At 42.2% G+C, this 12,251-nt stretch overlaps 1 protein-coding gene across 4 annotated transcripts in view; it reads right to left on the minus strand.

Moving 5' to 3' along the window:
* The window catches only part of MGA (MAX dimerization protein MGA), a 111,619-nt gene that overhangs the window by 49,592 nt on the left and 49,776 nt on the right, over positions 1-12,251 (minus strand). For 3 of the 4 annotated variants that reach the window (XM_020793728.3, XM_072986237.2, XM_020793726.3), the window contains exons 11-13: positions 8,843-8,986; positions 7,470-7,560; positions 5,728-6,230 (exon numbers count right to left, since the gene is read on the minus strand). In XM_020793728.3, the coding sequence (XP_020649387.3) occupies positions 5,728-6,230; positions 7,470-7,560; positions 8,843-8,986 (738 nt within the window). The remainder of the gene's footprint in view (positions 1-5,727; positions 6,231-7,469; positions 7,561-8,842; positions 8,987-12,251) is intronic. The other variant, XR_013544000.1, reaches the window with a different exon arrangement.

A 12,251-nucleotide genomic window follows, 5' to 3' on the forward strand; every position in this document is an offset into this window, starting at 1 on the left:
ACTAATGTCATAGTTTTATGGTCATGGAAATCAGATAAAGAGACTTTGTGCTCCTTGTTTGTTCACATAATTAATGATAGTACTGTTGTCTGTTGTGAGGTGGATGATGCACCCTTTAATCCAATTTTCTGAAAGATCCGAAGGTGTATCTAACAGCAAGGAACTCCATGGCATTTATGTATAATTTCCTTTGGTATGAAGTCCAGATGGCGTGGATACCAACACCTCTAGGGTGAAGCATCTGTGGTCACAATGATGGATGAGGCATGTGGGGCAAGTGGAATCGTTTCCAGATGTGGGAACTGAAGATTCACCATGTTAAAGTGTGTTGGATGTTTGCTGGGAGGTACAGATGGGCTGAGGAGACTGAAACTGACCAATTTTATAAAGACTTACAACACCTTCTAGAACTGACACCAAAGAAAGATGTTCTTCTCATTCTAGGGGATCGGAATGCTAAAGTCGGGAGTCAAGAGATAAAAGGAACAACAGGGAAGTTTGGCCTTGGAGTTCAAAACGAAGCAGGGCAAAGGCTAATAGTTTTGTGAAGAGAACAAGCTGGTCATCACAAACACTCTTTTCCAACAACACAAGAGGCAACTCTACACATGGAAATCACCAGATGGGCAATATTGAAATCAGATTGATTATATTCTCTGCAGCCAAAGATGGAGAAGCTCAATACAGTCAGCAAAAACAAGACCTTGAGCTGATTGTGGCTCTGATCACCAGCTTCTCATAGCAAAATTCAAGCTTAAACTGAAGAGAGTAGGAAAAACCACTGGGCCATTCAGGTATAATCTAAACCAAATCCCTTATGAATACACAGTGGAAGTGAAGAACAGATTTAAGGAACTCGATTCGGTGGACAGAGTGCCGGAATAACTTTGGATAGAGGCTGGTAACATTGTACAGGAGGCAGCAACAAAAACCATCCCAAAGAAAAGGAAATGCAAGAAAGCAAAGTGGATGTCCAACGAGGTCTTAGAAATAGCTGAGAAGAGAAGGGAAACAAAATGCAAGGGAGATAGGGAAAGTTATAGAAAATGGAATGCAGACTTCCAAAGAATAGCAAGGAGAGACAAGAGGGCCTTCTTAAATTAACAATGAAAGGAAATAGAGGAAAATAATAGAAAAGGAAAAACCAGAGATCTGTTCAGGAAAATTGGAGATATTAGAGGACCATTTTGTGCAAAGATGAACATGATAAAGGACAAAAATGGGAGAGACCTCACAGAAGCAGAAGACATCAAGAAGAGGTAGTAAGAATACACAGAGGAATTATACCAGAAAGATTTGGATATCCCAGACAACCCAGATAATGTGGTTGCTGACCTAGAGCCAGACATCCTGGAGAGTGAAGTCAAGTGGGCCTTAGAAAGCCCGGCTAATAACAAGGCCAGTGGAGGTGATAGCATTCCAGTTGAACTATTTAAAATCTTAAAAGATGACGCTGTTAAGGTGCTACATTCAATATGCCAGCAAGTTTGGAAAACTCAGCAGTGGCCAGAGGACTGGAAAAGATCAGTCTACATCCCAATCCCAAAGAAGGGCAGTGCCGAAGAATGCTCCAACTACCGGACAACTTCACTCATTTCACACGCTAGCAAGGTTATGCTCAAAATCTTCCAAGGTAGGCTTCAGCAGTATGTGGACCGAGAACTCCCAGGAGTACAAGCTGGATTCCGAAGGGGCAGAGGAACTCGAGACCAAATTGCTAACATGCACTTGATTATGGAGAAAGCCAGAGAGTTCCAGAAAAACATCTACTTCTGCTTCATTGACTATGCAAAAACCTTTGACTGTGTCGACCACAGCAAACTATGGCAAGTCCTTTAAAAAATGGGCGTGCCTGACCACCTTATCTATCTACTGAGAAACCTATACGTGGAACAGGAAGCAACAGTTAGAACTGGATATGGAACAAGTGATTGGTTCAAAATTGGGAAAGGAGGAGGACAAGGCTGTATATTGTCTCCCTGCTTATTCAACTTATATGCAGAATACATATAAGAGGAATCCCAAGCCGGAATCAAGAAATATCAACAACCTCCGATATGTAGATGATATCACTCTGATGGCAGAAAGTGAGGAGGAATTAAAGAACCTTGTAATGAGGGTGAACGAGGAGAGTGCAAAAAACGGTCTGAAACTCAACATCAAAAAAACTAAGATCATGGCCACTGGTCCCATCACCTCCTGGCAAATAGAAGGGGAAGATATGGAGGCAGTGACAGATTTCACTTTCTTGGGCTCCATGATCACTGCAGATGGAGACAGCAGCCACAAATTAAAAGACGCCTGCTTCTATGGCAGCATAAACTGAAAGTGTCCACATCCATGCACCTAGGTCACAGATTACAAGATAAGACAAATCACTAGTTTTTCAGGGCCCCTTAAGACCTACAATTAGCCTCTAACTAGGACGTGGTGGATGGAGACAGCAGCCACGAAATTAAAAGACGCCTGCTTCTTGGGAGGAAAATGATGACAAACCTTGACAGCATCCTAAAAAGCAGAGACATCACCTTGCCAACAAAAGTCCGCATAGTCAAAGCTATGGTTTTCCCTGTAGTGACTTATGGAAGTGAGAGCTGGACCATAAAGAAAGCTGACTGCCAAAGAATTGATGCTTTTGAATTGTGGTGCTGGAGGAGGCTCTTTAGAGTCCCCTGAACTGCAAGGAGAACAAACCTATCAATTCTAAAGGAAATCAACCCTGAGTGCTCACTGGAAGGACAGATCCTGAAGCTGAGGCTCCAATACTTTGGCCATCTCATGAGAAGAGAAGACTCCTTGGAAAAGACCCTGATGTTGGGAAAGAGTGAGGGCAAGAGAAGGGGACGACAGAGGATGAGATGGTTGGACAATGTCATCGAAGCTACCAGAATGAATTTGACACAACTCTGGGAGGCAGTGGAAGATAGGAGAGCCTGGCGTGCTCTGGTCCATGGGGGTCACGAAGAGGTGGACACGACTAAACGACGACGACAGGTGGGCTAACAGTTTTTCCTTTGCATGTTAAAAGACATGGAGGACCCAATGCTGCAGTGGGTGCATGTGAAGTTAGGCCACCAGGGTGACTGCTGAAGTGGAGGCAAAAAGGCCTAGGTCCCTAGAAGCACCTGCACCTGCCTTGCTGTGGCTGATTTGGTAGATAAAAGGCTGTGAATATATACCAAATATAATAAAAGGCTGTGAATATATACCAAAATTCTTCCGAGTGACCTTGAGTATAGCTGAGCACCAATAAAGTCTATCATAGGTGATGGCATGAGGTGAGCTTTTATAAGACTGATTCTGAGAACTAGCTTGTGTAGTACAGATATGGCTGCTGAAAAACCTCCTTGAAGCAATGCATCACAGGGTGTGATGAACAACCATTATATAGGAGTAACACTATGATACCTTGAAGTCAGACATACACTGCAATGACAGCCTTACACTTGTTGAATATCCTTGGAGCAGTTTGGTAGGTACTGTTGCCATTTGTAAGACGGGCGGATGGAAATGTAAAAACAGACTTCCTGTAAATTGATTGTGGAGTAACAAGGTTGGTACCAAGGTAGCCATGGGTATTGTCCATACCAATGTCAATGTCATGGCAGGTTTCAGAGTAGATGTAATAGTAACTGGGATGGACTGGAGTAGATGTTACATTAGAGAATCTGAAGCCAAGACCGCCTTGTCCCAAAATATTTTTTGAAGCCTGGCCTTCTGGATTTTTCTTCTTGAGAGGTGAAGTCTCTGCAATGTTTGCAAACCTATGTATTATGAATCTCCCCCAAACAAAGCAGATACTTAGAGCGATCATTTGAGAGAATTATTTTGGTGAGACAGGAGATACATTTCTCAAATAGTTGCAGTGCCAATACAATACTACAAATTGGGTGCCCCCCAAAGGGGACAATATACAATAAACTATTTTTGTTAAGGCAAAAAAAGGGAGAAGAACTATGTATATAGAAAATACGTAAAGTGATCCATCAGTTTGTGGAAAGCACAGCAGGATGGAGAAGACTGCAGGTCCAAGATGCCTGAAGCTGACAGTAGATAGAAACTGAGCTCAACCAGGCAGAAAGGGTGGATCCTATTCTGTGAAGGGGTGGGTCCCCAGTCAAAACACCTCAGCACAGCTCCAGAATATTCCAAGATTGTCTGTGTGTGCACAGAGCAGTCCATTGGTGTGCACTCACAGACACCATGAAAGAGCAGATTATTTCGTTTTCTACAATTCCCCCCTCCCCAGTTTTTCTACTTAGGATTCTTAGACAGTGCTTCCACCTTAAACAAGCTAATCTATAATAAAAACATTCCTAATGTTTCTCAGTGCCAGTGTGCTATATTGGCTAAAACTAACACTTGGAAGTCCTGGGTTCATATCCTCATTTGGCCATTGTTGTTGAGTGGCAACTATGGCAAAGCACTCTTGGACCATCTTGCATATCTTAAAACATTATATTAGTGCTGTCACTAAAAGTTAAAAGTGACTTGACAGAACATATTTCCCTATAGTTGAACCTAGTTCATTTCCAATAAAAAGCCTATAATTACATAACTTTGACTTTCAAAGGAAAGATTCATACCATTCTTTGAAAATCCACTTTCCTCCCACTTTGCTATTTGTAATTACACTCCAGAGGTCTCACCTCCAGTGTAACAGGTAACCAAGTAAAATCCAATTCTAATTTACAGAGCAATGTTAAAAAACCCTTAAATATCTGCATATCTGAACTCCTTCCCAGTCCTTAAATTACAGAGTAATCTTTGATGCTATTCATCCTCCAATAATAGCATTCTGGAATCAACATGAGATTTATAGATAACGATAGGACAGCCTTTCCCAAACCTGTATCTTCCAGATGTTCCGGCTAAGTCCAATAATCCTCATCACGGGCCATGTTAGCTGGAACAAGGGGGTTGTGGTCCACAGTATCTGAAGGGCACTAATTTGGGAAAGGCTACTCTATGGTTTGTAGTCACAATTAAACTAATTTTTCTGATAGATTACAGTAAGATTTGCAGTAAAATGTTTATGTGAGCTGGGCACACTGATCTGGATTTAGACCCTGAACACCACAATAGATTTGCCTGGTACTTCCTTGACATAAGCAGCTTATCACAGAGGATGATACTTGAATGGCACAAAGGAGTACAATCCAGCAATATAAGTATCTGACACTTCTACCTTTTTTCCAAACAGATAAAGAAATTGTGTATTTATCAATGAATTTTTATTTTCTTGAGTGAACAAGAACATTTATATTGTGAAACACCTATTTATCTGGAAAGCAACCCTCTGACATTTCTTCTGGAGGAAGAGGGAGGGCTCCCACCAACTCCTAGATAGTGACCCCTCCATCAGTTGGTTGCATGAAAAGTATTAGCTCTCCGCTTTGAGATGGCCATGATCTGCACCAGCCAAAAACAAACAGAAGCGATCTCTTTCACCATTCTCATCAAAAGAGTAATGTCTATGCCACTTAAAGAAAACTAAACTCTTACAAATGAGAGCTAAGTTAAATCTGTGAAGTTGTCAGGCAGCTAAGGAAACATGCCACTCTCTTCTTGCTCAGTTCCCAGACAACTTCCCCAGTATAGAAAAAGGGGCCCATTTTTCATATCCTTGCAAGCTCCCCTCTTTCAGAGGATTTTTTTTTAAAAAAGTTGCAGACCTTAAAAAAAAGGTAGAGGAGGGAACTTTACAACAAAGACAAAGAAACCTACCTGAATCAAACATGAAGGATCCAAATCAGATTTGCAAGTGTGGGCAATCAGCTTTCCTGCAGGAGAAAGCCCAGCATAAAAGGGTAAACCTTTTTTTCTATGTTCCCGTAACATGCCAGGTGTTAACAAGTTGATCTGTTCTCTCCTTTTGCATGATGACAATCTATCATTAGGAGCCTCCAAAACAGAGATCTGAGCCATTTCACTCTTGTTTTGACAGGATGGCATGGAGATTTTCACTCGGGAAGAATGGATGGCAGCATTCTTCTCATCCCAAGTATTGCTTTCAGATTCTAGATCAATAGTAAAATTTCCTACTTTGAAGGACTTGGGCATCCTATTGTTGATGTGCTGTGACAAAATGGTCAGGATCTCACTGCGATCCTCCTCCCAGTTGCACTCTGAAACAATCTCAATTAGGTTCGTTCTTCCACCTGGAGTAGTATGATGTACATAAGAAGTGGATGGATCCTCAGCACTACATGAAAACCACCAGTTTTCCTCTAGGAAAAGAATGGAAATACGTTTCTGCTATACTGAAGCTTTATACCAACTGGGACACTGAACTTCAATATTTTCTTCACTGCTACCTTATATAAGAAACAGAAATACCAAATAGACTTCAAGCAATGTTTACTATTCATAAGGCAGTTTTGAGAAAGACCTTGGTTGAACATTCTAAGCATTCAAAATTCTTCACAGTTTCTAAACAATCATGTATCACCTAATACAACAATATCCAGTCAATCTATGTGCTTGAAGACTGGATCATGCTATCTATCTGTAATACTTGGTTTCAGAGTTAATATGTCTGTGCAGTACAAGATGTATCACCTTATAAGGCAAGAAAACTACTTTAGAAATTGTTCTTTTAGATTCCAAGAGCTGTTAAGACCTTTACATATATAAAGGCTATTTTCTTACTCCACGTAATGAGAATAATTTTTTTAAAAAGAAAATTGATCATCTGTCAAAAGTAGCAACTGATAAGTCCCACACTTTTCCCACTATTTCTTTTTAAAAGGGACAAAACTTTATTCTAATTACTGCAATTTAATGTTCTAAATTATCTTACGGTAGATCAAAAACTGGATTTATTTTTATCTCAGCAAAATGGTATGCACCCATAAAATTATATAGAAATAAAGTTCAGAATGTAACTTATTGGGCGCTTAAAAATACATTATGTGTACTTCTTAAAAAAAAGCAGCTGCAAAAATAGTAATGAAGTTGTATTCCTCTGATACCTCAAGGAAATACACATAGGATGCTCCTAATTGCTATTTTCTCCCAATGTAATTTCAGATTCCAAATTAACAGAAAATGTTATGGGTGAGATTAATATCAATTCACGCACTATAATTAGACTGAACAGTTCAGCTGTTACTTTATGCATTACAAAAAGAAGGGGATGAACTTCAGGGAAGCTTTGTTTCAAAGCCAATTCCCTATAGCTTAAACAAGCTAAGCATTTAAGAGTGCTTGCATCAGCCCTTTGTCTGATGCCTCAATGAGAGTGTTTAAACAGAGACAAACCAAGTGTTAAGCAAGTGCTTCTCAAATACTCTGAACTTCAGCCCATTTTCTCCATTCACCAAAACATTACCATCCATGTGTTTGACATGTATCCAAAGAATGCCACTGAACAATAAGGTGCAAGGAATAAAGTGATCAAATTTCAAATGTTTCACACCAAACATCCAACCCAAGAACTGAGGAACAAGTTCAATATTTTGTTCCACCTTCAGGCTCTTTATCCTCTTCTGTTTTTGTTCTACTTTCAGGCTCTTTATCTTTTTCTGTTTTATCAGACTGAGGCTCAGAATCACATTCCTGCAAATAAGATTAAAAATAAAAAAAGAGGGGAGATAACTTTTCCAATAATGCGTATCTAAAAACACAACACAAACTACAACACTCAAGAAGAAACATAACAGCAGTAAAATTGCTGATCATGTAAAGACTAACAGCAGGCACTAAATGAAAATCACATGCATTTTTTTTCTAGAAAAGTACTGCGATCAGCCCCAACCCAGGATTCTCACTTAAAAAAAAATTCCAGTAATTTGTTTGACACCAGAGATTAATCACACCAACTACCGTACAACTGCACTCATTTCACACGCTAGCAAGGTTATGCTCAAAATCCTAGATTAGTTCAGAATTGGGAAAGGAGTACAACAAGGCTGTATATTGTCTCCCTACTTATTTAATTTATATGCAGAATACATCATGGGAAAGGCCAGACTGGAGGAATACCAAACCAGAATTAAGATTGCCGGAAGAAATATCAACAACCTCAGATATACAGATGATACCACTCTGATGGCAGAAAATGAGGACGAATTAAAGAACCTCTTAATGAGGGTGAAAGAGCAGAGCGCCAAAAATGGTCTGAAGCTTAACATAAAAAAACTAAGATCAGGGCCACTGGTCCCATCACCTCCTGGCAAATTGAAGGGGAAGATATGGAGGCAGTGACAGATTTCACTTTCTTGGGCACCATGATCACTGCAGATGGTGACAGCAGCCACGAAATTAAAAGACGCCTGCTTCTTGGGAGGAAAGCAGTGACAAACCTAGACAGCTTCTTACAAAGCAGAGACATCACCTTGCCGAAAAAGATCTGTATCATCAAAGCTATGGTTTTTCCAGTAGCGATGTATGAAAGTGAGAGCTGGACCATAAAGAAGGCTGACCGCCAAAGAATTGATGCTTTTGGAGTTGTGGTGCTGGAGGAGGCTCTTGAGAGTCCCCTGGACTGCAAAAAACAAACAAACAAACAAACAAAACCACCTATCCATTCTGAAGAAAATCAGCCCTGAGTGCTCACTGGGCTCAGGCTCCAATACCTATGACAAGAGAAGACTCTCTGGAAAAGACCCTGATGTTGGGAAAGTGTGAAGGCAAGAGGAGAAGAGGACGACAGAGGACGAGATGGTTGGACAATGTCATCGAAGCTACCAACATGAATTTGACAAAACTCCGGGAGGTAGTGGACGGCAGGAGGGTCTGGCGTGCTCTGGTCCATGGGGTCATGAAGAGTCAAACACAATTTAACAACTAAACAACAACAAGATGAAATTTTAAAAGAAAATTGAAAATAGGAGCTCACCTTTTCAATTGACTTTTCATTATCTGAAAGGCATTTCTGGTGCTGATTTTTCTCCTGTGTCTTGCGATCATACATTCTAACACGAGCACACGTCATCATACTTTCAAAATACAAGTAAATAGGGTCCTTGTCTTCTTCTCGAATCTATAAACCAAGATAAATACCCTTCAAGATAGATAACATTCACTTTTCCCATCCTGCTTACTACTTTGAACTGTGGCTGTCTGGCAGAAGATTCAGAACAATTAAGACTCAGACCACACATTTTCTGAATAGTTTTTAATCCCAGAGACGTAATTGCACTTAATAATGAATGTAAAGACCACCAGTAATGAACAGTTGGACAGTGTTTTTTAGCCTGCGGTGTAGATGTATTTTTAGTGGGGGATTTTTAGTGGGTGGGGATTGTTTGGGGATTTGTGTCTGTGCGTGCATGTGGGCATGTGGGTCTGGCCTCTGGGTGCCTGTGTGAATTTCGCTGTATGCTTATAACGATGTATAGACTTACAATGACAATAAATTTATAGTATTTCAAAAAAAAGTTAAATATTCACAGAAAATATGTAAATTTTCTTGCAAAATGCATAAAATACCTCACCCTCTTCTTTCATTAGGTGTGCAGCTCTCCTTGAATGCCAAGTTCACATTTGAGAAAGCCTACAACAAAAATGGAGAACTGTGGTCCTCCAACAGTCTAAGATTCTAGGAGATGTAACACTACATAGGCTGAAGAATTAAGCTGAAGTGGGCAAACTGCATCCCCGATCGGATTTTAGGTGCCTCCAAGACAGACAGGTCACTTATCTGTAACTGTGATTCTTCAAGTGGTCATCCATGAAGTCACACATATGGGTAGTTTAACACACATGTGAAGCCTCAGAATGTTCTAGAGCTTAAAAACAGAGCACAGTTAGTCACCTCCCCTTCCCAATATGCATGTATTGGTGCAAAAAAACACCAACCCTCTCAGTTCCCCTAGGCCACTCCTGAGAAACTGAATCAATAGCCCAAGAGGAAGAAGACGAGTTGGGTGACTTCACAGATGACCACTCAAAGAACAATGGTTACAAGTAAGTAACTCATCTTTCTTCTTCGTGGTCTCCATGAATCACACATATGGGTGAGTAGCACCGTCACTTACAAGCTGATGGAATGTCATGTGAGGAGAACAGAACAGCTCTGCCAAAAGCTGAAGTTCACTTGTCACAGACATCTAGTCTGTAGTGCTTCGCAAATGTTGAAGGCTGAGACACAGCCGATCTACAGATGTCAAGTAATGGCACTCCTCTAAGGAAGGCAGTGGAAGATGCCAGTGCTCTGGTCAAGTGAGCCTTGACAGGCAATGGTATACGAATCAGTTGATAAGCCAGAGAACATGCAGAAATAAACCTGTGGGAGAAACACTAGGCAGAGATTGATGTACCCTTAGAAGAGACTGTAAAGAGATGAAAAGTCTTTGCGTTTTACAAAGGTCACATGTCTGAGATGTATAAAATGCCGGAGTTGTTCTAATGTACAAGATGTGAAGACACTTCTCTACTTCAGATGTTTGAGATGGAAAGAAGTTTGGTAGAATAATAGTCTGATTTAAATGGAACTGTGTCACCACCTTGGGTAGGAAGAGAAATACAGTGGTGCCCCGCATAGTGAGGTTAATCCGTTCCGGATTAACCCTCGCTATGTGAAATCGTCGCTAAACGGAATGCAAAAGCCCATTTAATGCGTTCCAATGGGCCTTAAACTTACCGTTCAGCAAAGTTTCCTCCATAGCGGCAGCCATTTCCACGCCCTCAGTAAGCGAGGGGAGGGCGTGAAAACGCTGCGCGCGGCCATTTCGGGCGTCCGGCGGCCTGAACAGCTGATCGCTTGACTCTGTGGGAGGATTGGGGGGGCGGCGGCAAGAGGAGGAGAAGAGGGAAAGTGGGGGGGAGGAAGCACGAGTGCGCGGTTTCCCTCCCTTCGCCTGCCTGCCTCGCCGCCTGCCTTCCTCCCCGGGGGCATCAGGAGAAGGACGAGGAGGAAGAGGTAAAGCGGGGAGGTGGCGGGCAAGCAAGCGCCGTTTCCCTCCCTCCATCTGCCTGCCTGCCCGCCTGTGTTTCTCCCCACCAGCGGCAGGAGAGGGAGGAGGAGGAGGAGGAAGAGGGAAAGCGGAAAAGAACAAGGACGAGGAGGAAGAGGGAAAGCAGGGGTGGCGGGTGAGCGAGTGAGTGCCATTTCCCTCCCTCCATCTGCCTGCCTGCCTGCCTGCGTTCCTCCCCAGCCAGTGCGGCCCCGCATCACTCTCTTGCGGCAGCAGTGGCTCCTTCCTGGCACCCGTCTTCGGTGAGCGAGTTTTTTCCATAGGGACCGACGCTATCCCGGAAAAGGGATTGCTATGCGGATTCGTCGTTATACAGTGCGCTCATTATGCGAGGCACCACTGTATGGGTAAGCAATAGCTTTATCAGTGTAAAACTGTGACAGTTCGCCTCTGCACAAAGTTTGCCTGCCCTATAAGCCAATGTGATGGCTACAAGGAATGCAGTCTTCAACGTAAATAAATGTAACTTAACTGTTGCGAGAGGTTCAAAGGGGGGCTTTGTTAGGTGATTAAGAACAAGTTAGAGGTACAGTGGACCCTTGACTTACAGATGGCTTGACTTACAGACTTTTTGAGTTACAGACTTCTCTGGCCACAAAATTTAGGTTTGACTTGCAGACTGAGATTTGACTTACAGACCAGAAAAAAACCAAAATGGAACAAAAACGGCCTGTTATGGGATTAATCGGTTTTCAATGCACTGTAGGTCAATGGAGACTTGACTTACAGACTTTTTGACTTGAGAACCGCCTTCCAAAACGGATTAAGTTCTCAAGTCAAGACCCCACTGTATGACTATGGTGCGTGGGGTGAGGCGGGAATAGACATCCAGGTGAGTATGTTTGAGACCCTTAAGGAAGAGCTTTATTTATATTTATTTATTTATTGGACTTATATACCGCCCCATAGCACTACAAGCACTCTCCGGGTGGTTTACAATTTTAATTATACAGGCTACACATTGCCCCCCCAGCAAGCTGGGTACTCATTTTACCGACCTCGGAAGGATGGAAGGCTGAGTCAACCTTGAGCCGGCTACCTGGGATTTGAACCCCAGGTCGTGAGCACAGTTTTAGCTGCAGTACAGCGTTTTAACCACTGTGCCACTCAGCTTCACAGAGTGCTGTCCTCTGAAGATGCCAGCCACAGAGACTGGCGAAATGTTAGGAAGAACAACCTTCAGAACACGGCCAAAGAGCCCGAAAAACCCACAACAACCAGCTTCAGCTTTGGTTTGCTTGAAAAGTTTTGCAGCCACAGAACCCTCCAGCTGCTTTGACACAACTGCAGAAAGATAAACCTTGAGTAATACCTGTGTCTTCAGATAAA

Source organism: Pogona vitticeps, chromosome 1 (assembly GCF_051106095.1).
Source record: "Pogona vitticeps strain Pit_001003342236 chromosome 1, PviZW2.1, whole genome shotgun sequence".
Lineage (NCBI taxonomy): Eukaryota > Metazoa > Chordata > Lepidosauria > Squamata > Agamidae > Pogona > Pogona vitticeps.